This window comes from Gavialis gangeticus, unplaced genomic scaffold (genome assembly GCF_001723915.1).
Source record: "Gavialis gangeticus isolate Ggan-Ray unplaced genomic scaffold, GavGan_comp1, whole genome shotgun sequence".
Taxonomy (NCBI): Eukaryota; Metazoa; Chordata; order Crocodylia; family Gavialidae; genus Gavialis; species Gavialis gangeticus.
The window spans coordinates 115,039,909-115,054,069 of record NW_017729031.1 but is presented as its reverse complement, the minus strand read 5'-3'; the positions used below and the strand labels follow the sequence as shown (position 1 = coordinate 115,054,069).

Below are 14,161 nucleotides of genomic sequence, written 5' to 3'. Positions count from 1 at the left end.
AGCAGTCCCATTATGTCCCCAAAGAGGCCATGACATGGTGAACCAGCAACACCTTCTCCCAGATCAGCCGGAGATCCACTTCCCTCTCCCATTGAGTGAGGTGGTGCAGGAGGAATCAAGACCACAGAGATACTGTGGCACGTTCAGCTGTGTCCGTGTGAAGAAGAGAAAGCGTGCCCGCGTGGTACTGGAGGACACCCGTCGGGCGAGAAGCGCAGAGGACAGAGCGGCGGGCCCAGCGGACGCCTCCCCGCGCGGCGGCGGGCCCGGCCGAGGTGGAAGGGGCAGGGGTCATTAGCTAGCGTACGGGGCGGGGGAAGACGACCCGGCAGGGCTCTATCGGCGGGGCCGGGGGCAGCCGCTCGCACCCAGCGAACCCCACCCCCGCCCTACCCTACCCTACCCCCCCGTCAATTACCTGCCCGGCAGCCGGCGTCGCCGCCCGCCCCGCGGCGCGGCTGCAGCTGGAAGGGGATAGTGGCTCTGAGCGGCTGCAGCCCCCCAACTCCGCCCCGGCAGCAGGAGCCCCCGGCTGCAGCCGCCATACCTAGCCCTAAGCCCGCGAGCCCCAGCTGCAATGACCCCCGCAGCGCGTGGGTCCTTATCAGAGCTCCGGGGGCCGAGCGGTCTGACTGGCCGCACCACCCATTGGCGAACGCGGCGGCCGGCTCCTCCTCCCGACCAATGGGAGGCCGCCGTGTCCCTCGGTCGGCTCCGCCCCGTCCTCAAGCCTCGGCTCCGGGGAGAGGACCCGCTCGCAACCAATCACGAGAAGCTATGCCGAGGGAGGTCCCGCCCCTTCTCCACGGCTCCATCAGAAGAGGAGGAAGTGCTGGCGGGCTACACACCTTGGGCCGGTCAAGGACCAATCATAAGGACGAGAGCTCCCTTCAAGGACCAATGAGAAAGAGAAACGAGCCGAGGGCCCAGGCTTCTCCGGATCCAATCAAAGCGTTGCACCAAGCCACCACGCCTTCGCCCCGGCGACCAATCGGAAAAGCGAAAGCTGTTTGTGTACTATCACCCCCCCAACCCCGGGGGGCGGCCAATCAGGGGACCGGGAGAGACTGGGCCCGCCCCTTCCCGCGCGTGTTGGTGCAGCTCTAAGCGGCGGACCACGTGGAGGCGGAGGCGGCCGATGTGTCCCGGCCCGTAGCGGCGCGGTCGCAACTCCTGGGTTAGCTTCCGCTTCGCGCTCCTTCAGCCGTGGCCAAGCGCCAGCGCTGCTGGTCGGGGAGAACAGGCAGCGCCTCGGGTCGGGTGTTGGGGAGCGGCAGAACAAAACGAGGGTGTCAACGTACAAAGCAGACAGGGAGTTTGGCCTGTCTCCCCCTTTAAAACAAGGAGACGTTAGTAGCTAAAAGCTCCTGAGCTCACGCCGTGCTGTGCCTGGCTATGCTTATTTTGATCAAATATTTAGTGCCATCGAAGCTGCTCACTGGCAGCCACGGGCCTCCTTTAGTACAGTGGTGGTAGTAAAGCAAATCCTATTGCCAGCCATGCCTTTTATTGACAAAAGCAGCTCAGGAAGTAATGGGCCTTATAATAGGAGGCCTTGGGTTTGCAGTTCAGGAAGATTTTACTAATAGTTCCTGCAGGGCCTGGAATAAAATGCAGAGGAAAGCAGCAAGAAGTGATTGTATATTGTCCTGATTATTCTGCTGTGTGAAGTCAGAGCTGAGAAATAATGTGGCTGGACTACTTTCTGAATGGACTATATGAAATAAGTGATATGGAACAGTACCTGTTGCTGAAACTTACCATCTTGAATTGAATTTTTGGTGTAAAAAGGAATACTTGTTTCATAGTACTCCTTTAATTGATGTCAACAGCAACTTTGAGTAAGGATAAAAAGCAGCAGTGGGACTATTAGAGCCAAAGCATTCACATAGCTGTACCCAATTTTTTCTACTGAAGGCTTCCCATGAGATGGTAGGTCAAGAGACTGAAGTACTTTGTTCGCAATGCAATTGCAGCTGACATCACAGGCTCCTTAACTGCTGTTCTTGCCCTTGAGCCTCTCTGAGCAACTACCACAGAGTTCAGATATGTCTGCAGTACCATAATGAGGACAGTGCACTGGTATGAAGCATACTGCAAAGGAGGGGGAGCAACAAATCAAATAGAAGTAATTACATAGTAATGGGGTGGGGGGGAAGGAAATGTTCTGCACATAACCTGCACTAGGCACCAAAATGCCTGGCTGTAGATCAGGTACAAACAGAGCTCTTTCTGAAGCAACTTGCTTACTACTAATTCTATACAGGTTTCCCTCACTTTATGCTGTACATGCATCCCTAGAGAACAGTGCATAACTCAAATTTATATAAAGGGAACCCACTTTACAATATAACAAATAGGGATATGTTTCAAGACCTTGATTATACAGACCCCCAGACCCATTTCTACCACTTTTACAAGACAATTTTGGTACTCACCAACAGCAGACAATACACAAAAGCACAAGGCACTATCATAATGGGGATGGCAAGTACAGAAACACATGGTCACAGACCATGAGTGAGGAGCACAAATCCACACAGGAGACTATATTTTGGTGCATGTCACTCCTACAATGCACTGCACAAAGCAGCTGACTGCAGGCTTCCACCACACCCATCGCATAAGAGTGAATTTACCTCACATATAACAAATAGTTGATATAGACAGGGTCATTGCACAAGAGCAATTTCACACATACAGAACCTGCATAAAGTGAGGGAAACCTGTTGTCACCTCTTACTGAAATTCAAAAGTAGGGAATGGAAAGGGGGGTAAAAAGCTTAAAAATCTTTTTAAAGATACCTATTCTTAGAAACCTTTTTTTAATTAAGAAAAAAACAACACTCACAGGAGGTTAGAGCCCACTTAAGCCCATCTTTTGTACCATGTTTTATCATTTGCAATATCACATATTATACTTTAGTATTTTCTTACAAGGAAGTCATTTTTTCATGCTGCTAAGCATTGTGAAATAGCATAATGCCACATTAAAATAATTATCAGTACTTCCTATCACTATACTCTCAGACAGAAATTGAAATAATAGTTTAAGCACTGGCATCCAGATACAGGTTTTTCAGTAAAACAAGCCAAATAAACCCCACAACCTAAGTTTGTTCAGGTAGCTTTACTAGCTGTTAAAAACAAGGATTTCTAAAATGGTTAGGCTGAGTTGTCACCTCCTGGTACATAATGGGTTGCTATTTATGAAAAATATAGTGTGCAAGAACAGAAATACCTAAAACTCCTTTTTCCTCAGAATAATTTTCTGGCATTTTGTGATGGGAAAGAAAGACAAAATCATTCCTACAGCATCTGTTAACTGCAGGAAATCCATTTCTTAAGATATTTTTCTGCATCTATTTTAAGGACTTGTAGAAGTGTTTTATGAACATTTCACTAATGAAAATACATTGTACAGTGCTTTGAAACAAACCATGATCCTTTCTGGATGAAGGCTTCTGAACATTAGCATTTTTTTTATTTATTTATTTTTTAAAGAGTTGCCAAAACAGAAGCAGGAAGATTTAAGATGGAGATGCTCAAGGTCCGTTGGCAAGTTAGCAGCCAGGAGTAGAATTCAGAAGTTCCTGCTAATGTCTCTGTTCAGTCCATGGTACCACACTACCTCTTACTATATGGCTGAGGTTTTCATAAGCACCCCATTTTAGGCTAACTCCATTTTAGTTGAAGTCAGGAGGATGCTTATAATTGGTCTTTAAACTAGAAAAACCTGCTGAGGAGCAACAATAAATCTGTGTTATAAATTATTAGATAGACCACAGACTTTTTCCCTTTGTCTAGCTGAAATTTGAGACTAAAGGCCTCCCCTACCTTAAAGTAATATAGTTTTAAAAATTGTGCTGGCTGGCAAGGAAGAGAAGAACAAAGGAGAAGCTTAAGAAGCTATTTTGGATTTATGCAGCTGCCACAGTGATAAGCATGGCATAAATACTTTCATTAGATGGGCTGGAAGTGAAGCTCTGTGGGCTTGGACAATAGATTAGGGTTGGTCTGTTAGGAAAGTGCAAATCCTTAGCATCAATAAACCATAGCTGAAGAGGACTACACTTCAACTTGGAATAAAGAGTTTAATTCCTAGCCTAGATTTTAGGTTATGATCCAGCTCCTGTTACTATTGACTTCAATGGGAGTTGAATCAGGCCTTTTGCCCCTGGGGTCCCAATCTTGTAGATTTTGAGTCCCATCCCATATTGAGAACAGCTTAAAATAAAGGAGGTGTAGAATTGAATCTCCCCAAAATGTTCTTAAATTAAATTCATATGCCAGAAGATACTCTGCCCGTTTTAAAACCTTATGACTGCAGATACTGAAAAGGACTCAAATAAAAATGTAGAAAATGTACCAAGTCTCCACAGTGTCATCTCTCCAGATCTGCATAAGGGGAGCCTGTCTTACAGTAGGGCCTTGAGAACAGGATGGTTAAGCAGAAAAGCCCCATGACATACTACACACAGAGATGCCTGGATAGAAAAGGAAAATCAAGCAACCACATATGGTGATAAGATGCATAGATCAAATGCTGTACCAGAATATAGGCATCAGGTTTAGGATCAATCTTAATAATACTTTATTTTAGCATGACCTAACTGCCCCAGCATTCCAGGTATCAAAATGTACAAGTATAATGCCACACCAAAAACGACATCCTATAAACAAACTGAAAACATAGGGATAAGCTGACTGTAGCTAAATACACTGAACCAAATTTAGCCCCTGGTATAACTAACTGCAGTGGATGGACTTGATTAATTCTGCTTTACGCTACCAGGTTAGTGTCTTTGTCTCCTCCTTAAGAGAGGGAAACAAATATAGGAAGTAAAGTGCTATTTTAAGATTTAGTCAAACAGCATTAAGAAACTATCAACCTCACAAAACTCAGCTCAACCTACAAAAGCCAGTTAAGGGATAGATTCTACACTTCACATCTTCATGGACAGTGGTCCTGTAGGAGTTCTTAAGTAGTGAATTTTTTAACCCAGAATCTCCCAGCAATGATACTCAAAACACAAAAGGAAGGTAGGTTTTGAAACACAACTTCATTATGAACAACTGAAAATGTTCTTCCTATGCTATAAGGTTGAAGACAAGTCGGGCCAGTTTGCTATGCAATGGCTTCTTCTTGTACCAGTTATCTGTAATTCACACCACTTGCCATTTGTTGACTGGAATAATCCAATTCCCTGAAGATTGCTAGGAGTTCATTTTCTTAGAAAAATACTATTCAGTACAAAATGAGGCCTCAGTCCTGCAATTCTATGCATGCAGGCCCCATGCACTCACACAAAAGCCCAGGGATTTTGCATGGATGAAAGTTTTGCTTGGTAGAGTTAGACTGTAGAATTGGGATTGAGGGATGCACCCAATTCACATTCCTTCTCTCATTTGGACCAAAATTTGAGAGAGCTCGACCCCCAGAGTTAGTGCCAAGTTTTCCAAGTTGCTCAGAGTTAAGAATTCTTTTTAAAAAATGTGTTCAAGTGTCACAGTGTGATCTGCTGGCTGCCAAAAATCTCTCTCACCAGTTGTGCCTGTTGAACATTTGGAAATCAGGCCCTGAGGTAGTCTGAAAGTTTGGCTCTCAAGCTAACCTCATCTCCATTCCTTCCTGCAGTCTGAGCTATTCAAATGCAAAGGAGAAAGGGCCTTGCATTTCCCACGGCCTAGAAAAGCCTTTCACTATCTCTCTGCCTCTGACTTTCTGCCATTCTCAAGTAAAATTTGGAATCATCTTTGTGCCTAATAACTTCTCTCTCTTTCTTCCATTTGAGCTTTGTAATAATACCATATGGCAAGGCTTGTATAAAAAAAATACTACACAATGTGCAGCTTAGTCCCATTCCAAGCTACATATGTAAACATTTAATTTGACCAATCCTCACTGCAAAAGGCAGTTATAAAAACCTAGAGGCTCTTGCAGTTCTCCTCCCTGCCTACCCTGCAAGCAGATTCTCTCTTTTATGGATACAGACATTTTTCTGCTTCCAAATGGCTACAGTTGTAGGGGAAGAATGGTTTGTCCTATTACAATGGGTGTGGCAGGCCTATCTCATACACAAGCAGCAGAGCCTGGGCAACTGTGGCTTAATTAGATAAAGAGATGACGGGGGAAGGAGTGAGGTGGCAAAGCAGCTTGGGCTGTGCCAGCCTCACTTGAGAACAGAATTTTGGGAAAGGAGTGAGCATCTCCCCTAATGGCTCTCACAGCAGTACAGTGCTCCCTGTTCTCTTAAAATATCTTAATGCTCACCAGGCCAGGTGTTTCAATTTGCGTGTCATCAGAGAGCACATGGGGTAATGCTCAGATGTGAAGACTTCATTCAGCCCAGTCTCATTTTGAGGCAAATTATCTTGTAAGGCGTGTGGTGCATACACTGCAATATTTCAGTTACTGAAGCAAAGCAACACATGCTATTTATCTTCTGATGTAATCAGATAGGAGATAAGAGCTATGATTCTTGTTACCGGAGACAAAATGCTACCCCTGCCACCTTGTAAAAAATGTAATAGTCCCCTTTTGCTTAGTTAGGGATTCTGTGGGATGACTCCCTGTGCAGAAGTTCCCAGGATGCAGCACTAGGACCACATTCACAATACTATTGTAAGGTGGGGGGGGGGTGTCGAGGAATATTCTGAGACAGCAACAGCTTCCATTCAAAGAGAAATACAGGCTCTCAGTTCATCCAGTACCTCACACCTGTATTGTAACTTCAGGTGCAGAAGAATTTTGAACCTGTTGTCCTAGCAAACTGTACTGTCCCTCCCGTTCCTCCAAAATGTAGGTATAAAAAGTACATTTGTGCTAAATAGTCTAATTTGGATTGTTGCTGGCTTTATGTAAAAAAAGTCTTCAAGAATAAGACTATTTTCTTCCTTGAAATAAGTCTTACCTCTTGAAAATCCACAGGGGCTAGTGAGAAAGGAAAAGGAGATGAATGTGCTTGGCTAGGGGCACTAAATATAAGGAAAAGGAATTACTATGGTGCACTTGGGTAAGAAAACAGCTCCATCATAAAAACCCAGTGAAAGATGGAATTATGAAGTCCAGAGATGCAGCTACAGCTGTACTTTCTTGTTATGGTATCCGACTAGTAGCTTCAGTGCCCACCCCCAACCCCACTTCCCCAGCCTTTTAGACCTTTCCATTGAACCCCCAACACCTACCATTGGACAACTAAACATGATTGGTTCTCCATGCTTCTGCTTCACTCTGACATGAGAGATTAGTACAAATGCATCTCAGTGATTGAACTGACCAACTTTCATGCTATAAATACAGTCAAGGAGGGTGGCAAGCTGCCATGGGATGGAATAGAGCTTTGCTACTTTGAGAAGCACCATTCCAGACTGAGTCTCCAATCTGACCTAGTTTTCTATACCCAGTTGTTTTTCCCTTCCCTAGATTCTTAACTAAGAATCTCCTGGGTCTGTGACCTTGTTCATTTGGGCATTGCTTGCTGCTGCCAACTCTCCTTTCAGGCAGAGCTCCCCAAGAACAGCAGAACTGAAGTGTAAGTAGATGGTACAGACAGAGATCAAGCCAGTCACTGGCAAGGCTGACCACCTCAGTTCTTAGTTCTCTCATAAAAGGAGGTTTTGCAATTAGCCCACAATGGGACAGATTGTCAGCTATTATCCATCCAGGGGGCTATAGCCATCTTAATCTCAGCCAAATGCTGAGTTTCCCCAACATCATCCAGCCTGATATTGGGTACAGAAACAGGCATTTCTACACTGAATATTCTGGTGCTCTTTGAGAGCTTGCTTCCCACCCCCCCAATTTTTGTTTAAAAAAAAAAAAAAATCACTATGCTGGCTCTGAATGTGGCAGAAGTAGAGCACTTACATTTTTCATGTGCTAGTTCCCGGATACTGCACTCTGTTATTGCAGAGAAAATGCAGTCATCTCCCCATTAAGGCAGTTTCTGAATCCTGTGCTGTAAGATAAAAGAAGCGATACAGTCTTGTGATGGCCATAGGTTAAGAACCCAACTTTTATTTATCATGCTATATCTGCTTTTTCCCATTAATCTTGCCATTACAGCCACTGTAACCCTGCACAGGCAAGCAACAGTACAGATCTATAGCAGACAGCTATGCAGAGAGCCAACTACCCACCCAGATCTGTGTTCTCAGACTACCAGAAACCCTGCTGCCTCATTGGTCACAGAAAATGCAGCAGAGCTTCAGAATCTACCATATCTGTCCTGTGGCATGTGAAGTAGATTGCTGACCTAGTCAATAGACTCCAAAGAGAAGTCTTTTTTAAAGACAGAGTCTATTGTGTGCTATGCTAAGCACTTGCATTCTGAGTGTGTAGGAGAATCTATTTATGTGCATGAAGTCCCCCCACACTGCTCTGAGTCACACCTTTAAAGAACCCTCCATTACATGTCTCAATTCCACTATCTGCTCTTCTTCAGCTCTGTCAGCATTGCCTGAGGAACTGAAAAGCAAATGGAAAACATCTTAGGACAAAAAAGATCTAGCTACAATTTAATAATTGTGGTCCATCACTCAAAATCTAAACGAGATTAAGTAAACACCTTGCTGTTTACTATGGGTGGGATGGAGACCAAGCTTAGGTTTTAAGAGGTTGAGCATAGAAGTGATAGATCAAAGACACATTTTTTGTATGAACCACTTCCCCTACTCCCTGTACTCTTGACCAAAATTCTTACTGTAAACTGCAGTGTAGGAATGCCTCATTCCCTCCCCTAGCCCCTAGAGATGGTTGCTTCAGGGGAACCAAGAGAATGCATCATGCATCTAAGCTATTTCAGTACCTGATCCTGCTCACAGTGAGATCAGTGGCAGTTAATGCCATCTACTTCAATACAAGCAGAATACAACCCCTATCAAAAGCAAAGACTTATGACAGGGACAGCCTGCACTTAGTCATGGAGAGGCAGCCCCCTCCCCTTATGGAATGTAACATCATACAGCAGAAAGGGAAACTGCATTCTAGAGGATTAACTGAGGTTCAGTATGGCTAATGAAGTAAAGGAGCATGTAAATGAGGGGCAGGGGCAACACCAATGACTGGAAGCCAGTCAAGTACTGAGGAATCAATCCTGGATAAAGGAGGGATTCAGAAATAAGAGAAAGGGCCTGGTAAAGGAAGCAATGTGGCAGTGCTATAATTCAGAATGATCCATGCATGGATCCTGTTTCTAGCTCTACCATTACCTCCCTTTCAGAAAAAAATCTGTTACTCTTCCTGTATCACAATAAAATGGCTCTAAATGTCACCCTATATTAGATGCTTATCTAAAGTTACAATGCTTTGTAGTTCCCCGGAGGGGTGAGGGGAGGTGGAAAAAGAGACAGACTACATTACATACAAAGTGAAGAAACATAACTTGCTTAAGAAAAAAACTGAACAGTGGAAGACACATAAAAGCATTATATGCCTAGAATGGAGAAAATATTGTGTATGGCTTAATTTACAAGAGTTTCTTTTTAATTAAAACTCTGGTCAACAGGGCATTAGCTGCTGGCCTGCTGATCAAATGGTGATGCCTTTGGTTGCTGGATACAAAGAAATTGCTAAGAAGTTAAATGTGCATTAATACTTTTTTGCTATTACTTTGCTTTATGTGGCACAGAAGTGTTATTTATCATGGAAGAAAGGTGGTCCCAGTAACTCTGTCTAGCAAGATGGAGTTCACATTACAAAAATAGCCCAACAACCCACAAAATTAGGAAATAATATAGAGCGAGCTGGTTTAGTAACTAGTAGAATTTAGTTATAGAGGAAAAAAAAGTGGATATCAAAGGAAGAACACCACATTCAGCCCAGCTCAACAGTCTAAGAGTTCACAGCAGAAGTAATTTTTTTAAAGCCAGAAATAAACTTAGACAGAAGTTTTAAAAAAGAAAAACCTTTCAATTCCAGCTGGAACCTGGTCTTAAGGTAGCCATCATGCTGATGAGCATTTCTGGCACAGTGCAAGCAGAATGGAAAGCAGTGTAATTGTTTGCTCACGTGCATTAATAATGGTTTGACAATGATAAGGTCTATAGCAGTGCAGCTAGTTATCCTCATTCAGCACTGCTCTGCCCTTCATACTCATGCTCATGGGTACAAACTCACCATCCCAATTTTGTAGCATTTTACCAATACAAAGTACATACAGATAGAAAGTAGCAAATCAGAATGACAACGTTTTGCACACACTTTGTCCGAATGGGAATAACTTCACAAGGTGCAGGACAACAGTAAGATGGAGCTGCTGTTTAAACAATGGAAGAGAGAAAGCCAGATTTTGCCTACAGTCATCCACCAACTTCAGGGACATTGACCAGATGTAATCTGTTCTTACAGCTTTTTTTACTACAGTTATTATTCAGATTAGTTGAAAACTGGGTTACAACCTCTACAACTGGTTGCCAACTTTACCAGAGTCAGTTTTAATGGAAAATAACTGCCCATGAGATAGGTTCAGAAATGCCTAGCAAGATTACATTTTTAACTTCACTTCCCACATGTGTCAGTGTCTTATTCTTGGTGACAAATGCTTCTTACCCTAATGAATGTTTGTGCCATTGGGCTGAATAAAGTGACCCGAGTTTTCCTTTAAAGAAGTGTGCAAAAGACTTGATTGATTAGGAAAAAAGACCTTAACATCAGTGCCAGGCAGTTGGAGAGCGCTGCTGCCTAGACTGGAAAGAATGTATTAAAGGAGCAGGTCATAAATCCAAAATCAGCCAATATGGTAGCAAACCCCCACTCAAACCTGAAGTTTGGTACAGCTGGGGCAAGGGAGGCATAAGAACATCTGGTCTAATAAGAAGGGTTTTAACTCTAAGAAAAATATTTGTGTTATGGCTTTATTTAATGAACTTGATTATAAGAGTAAGCACTTAGGGAGGGGGTAGGGAAGTGATTCAGGAAGTCTTGCTATATTCAGCTGTAGTTAAGTGAAAACTTTTCCGCTTTCAGCAAAACCCAGACTGGACTGCTTTCCACTACACTAAAAAGTCAGCTGGGCCAAACTAGCTTGACCTTGTTCCTTGATGCCAGAAAATGCTGGCTGTAGTTGACTGTCTGCATGCCAGAGCTGCCTCAGAAAACTGACTGGAAGGATTCTTTTGGAGTTTACTGCAATACCTTTGTCCACCTAAAGCTAACTGAGTTCTGTAAACCTTCCAGCTCAGTAAGAGGTACATGGCCAAGACAGTCATTTAATATTGAAGCTTTTGAAGCTGTTGTTTACATTGCATGCCAGCATGCATTCAAATTCAAACTGGCTTGAAAAAAGGAAACTTGGGTTTGCCAGACAAGAAGATTCTGTGCTGTCCTGTGTTCCATGGGAGATCAGAGCAGGAGGGAATGAAAAGGGGCATCTTTCCATCTCAGCCAACTGTTTGCTGAAATGACTGTAGGCACATACACCCAAAACTGGAGTCCCCTTTGCATGCAACAGATGCTGAATATTTTAATGGCTAAATCCACTAGAATAGTATATTGTGATGATAAAGAAACAAATCCAGCAGTCTAGATGGTCTTTACCACTGCTACAGTCTACCTGGGTTATACAAGTTCACTCACATTATGTTTGACCCAGAAATGAACTAAGACCTCTTGAGAAGTTCTTGGCACTCCTGATTTCAGCATAAGTGAAGGCTAATGCATTTGCAGGGCCATGCATATTGCTATGAAATCTCATCTCGCCTTAGTCCAAACTAGATTCTCTACTACCTTGCACTTCCCAGCATTCATTTACACCCATGCAGAAGGGATGTAATATGCTACCAAATCAGAATTCTGGCATCTTGCACAAATGCCACCGATGCAAGATTCAAGGCATAAGAAGCAGATTCAAGATGCCTAGCCAGCTACATCCAGTTGGCAGCATCAAGGCCTCATCATCTCTTACTGCAGTGCTGCTTTTGTAGAAGATGGTGACCATTTGTCATGTACAGCTTGATCTCAGCAGGGAAAGAAGAGCTGAATGTGGAAACTGTCCTCGCATTCTGTGCTTGGGTTGAGAAGCTTTTCTGACGCTGCTCTGCTGGCCAGAGGTTTTGGCCAGGAGAAGAGAAGGACAGATTTTAAAAATGGAACTCTAGGAAGCTGGAACAAAATGCGACTGCAACCATCTGGTACACATCTAGGGAATTTGTGTAAGCAGGAGTGGGAAGCCTGTAGCCACTCCATATTCATAGCCGTAATTCACTGCTGTAACTCAAGACCATAAAAAATAGAGATAATGAACAATCAGTGAGGTTTGGTCTACATGGCTGTTACACTAGAGCTTTGGGTAAATCCCTTAATGCTCTCATAGTAAGTATGGGAGGCCTCTTGCCCTAACCACTATCTATCAATGGCCCTGGTTATTACAAAGGCAGGTTTTTCTGATCAGACAAACTACAATGTTTTACCAACAGAGCTTTCTTCTTTGATGCCCTTTTAGTTGCTTGTGCTGCTGAGATATGGACAATAGATCACTTTCAAACTGATTCAGGAAACATTAGTGCCCAAGTCCCATTGTTTTCCAAGACCATTTATGCTCCTGAAGCCTAGAGCAGCGGTTCCCAAACTAATAGATTGCACACTGCCAATTTAACATGATACAACCTTAAGTATCACCAGCAAATTTTTCAGTTCAACCTCAAGTACCATCAGCAAATTTTTGTCATATAAATTATAATAAATCTGTTAATGCATACCACTGACGGGGTGCCTGCATACCAGTGGTGGTAAGCGTACCACAGATTGGGAACTAGTGGCCTAGAGCAAAGGCATTTAGAAGTCTTACTCCTATGGAAAGTGATGGGAGTTAAGCTCCTAAATACTTCTGAGTATGTAGGCATTTCTATTTTCACTCTCCAAAACTAAGTCAACTAGGTGCTTCTAAAAGCACCACCCGACATGACTCAAAAGTTATTCATTCTGGGCCCTCTTCATAAGAGTCAGACCTGGTTAATGGAATAAACTGCATCTCAAGAACCTGATAAATCCTTCGGTCAGAAATGTTTTTCCTTCATAAATAAATAATCCAACTCTCATATGCAGAGGCAGATCCAGCTCCTTAGCCCCTTTAACTTCAGCGTTTCAGAGTGACATCTTGTGGTGAAGTCAAGTCAGTGTGAATGTGACACTGTCAAAGCACTGTTCCTAATTCAGAGGTGAAGGTAGCCCTGAAAAATAGAGATGATAAAAGCACCATCTTCATTTCAGACCCAGCCCACAGTTCTGTATGCAAGGAAATTTATTTAAACACAATTCACAGAACAAAAAAGCAAAAGGAAACAGAGCACCACCCTATGTCCTCTTCTAAATGCATTTTTTTAAAAGTCACTCAGTTTGCTTGTGTAAAAGACTGACTGCACTAGGTTGAGACAAGCACAATATGGGTAGGAAGGCGCACACACTTATATTATCTCTCTACTACTGACCTTCAGAGCTGATCTGTAGCTCTTGGGCCCCTCCCCCACAATTTAACAAACGTCAGCAATGCTGGTGTTTTTGTGATATTGATCCCTGTTCACTAGGACCTGGACAGGAATTTTAGGAATATTCCAGAAACAAGTCACTGAATAGCCATCAGATTTTACCTTCCTCCTGCGATTCCAATCTTGGACTGAATTTTGAACTAGCAAGCTAAGTTGCAACTATTTCTACATCTCATTAAAAATCCATTGAATCACCCTGCCCCTAAAATTAGCTCTAGTGTAGATGCACATATGTGAGAAAGATTCTGGTAAGCTGTTGAACAAACAAACATTACCCAATCCCATACTCTTCCCAACAGGGAGTGAAGCAGTTTGGCAACAAGGGCAACCATCTGCTTTTCTCATCAGGTTCCTGAACAGAATTTACAGGCAGAGAATATGTCCTTCTTTCCCCCTCCCCTCCCACCTTTTGTTAAAATAGGGGTATAAATCCATTTCCTTTAGATCACCTTTGTACTTAAAAAAAACAACAAAAAACAAACAAGCCATAAAACAGTTAGGGGTACAGCATACTGAACCGTGGGATTGTCTTTCAAGTTTTATCACCTCTGAGAAAGTTACTGAACAGTATGTGTTTAAGTTTCAACATCTGTCTTCTGTAACTGAGTATGTGTTCACCTTAGTCAAATACTTTGGAGATCCCTAATTGAATAACCACAGTGCAGAATATTGATAT

At 43.2% G+C, this 14,161-nt stretch overlaps 1 protein-coding gene across 1 annotated transcript in view; it reads right to left on the bottom strand.

Annotated features, from left to right (window-relative positions):
- Positions 1 to 8,851, bottom strand: part of FAM117A (family with sequence similarity 117 member A) — a 48,835-nt gene extending 39,984 nt beyond the window's left edge. Inside the window, exons 1-3 of the mRNA XM_019522922.1 lie at positions 8,811 to 8,851; positions 8,395 to 8,470; positions 6,915 to 6,969 (exon numbers count right to left, since the gene is read on the bottom strand). Coding sequence (XP_019378467.1) covers positions 6,915 to 6,969; positions 8,395 to 8,470; positions 8,811 to 8,851 — 172 coding nt within the window. The remainder of the gene's footprint in view (positions 1 to 6,914; positions 6,970 to 8,394; positions 8,471 to 8,810) is intronic.
- Between the last annotated feature and the right edge of the window lie 5,310 nt (positions 8,852 to 14,161).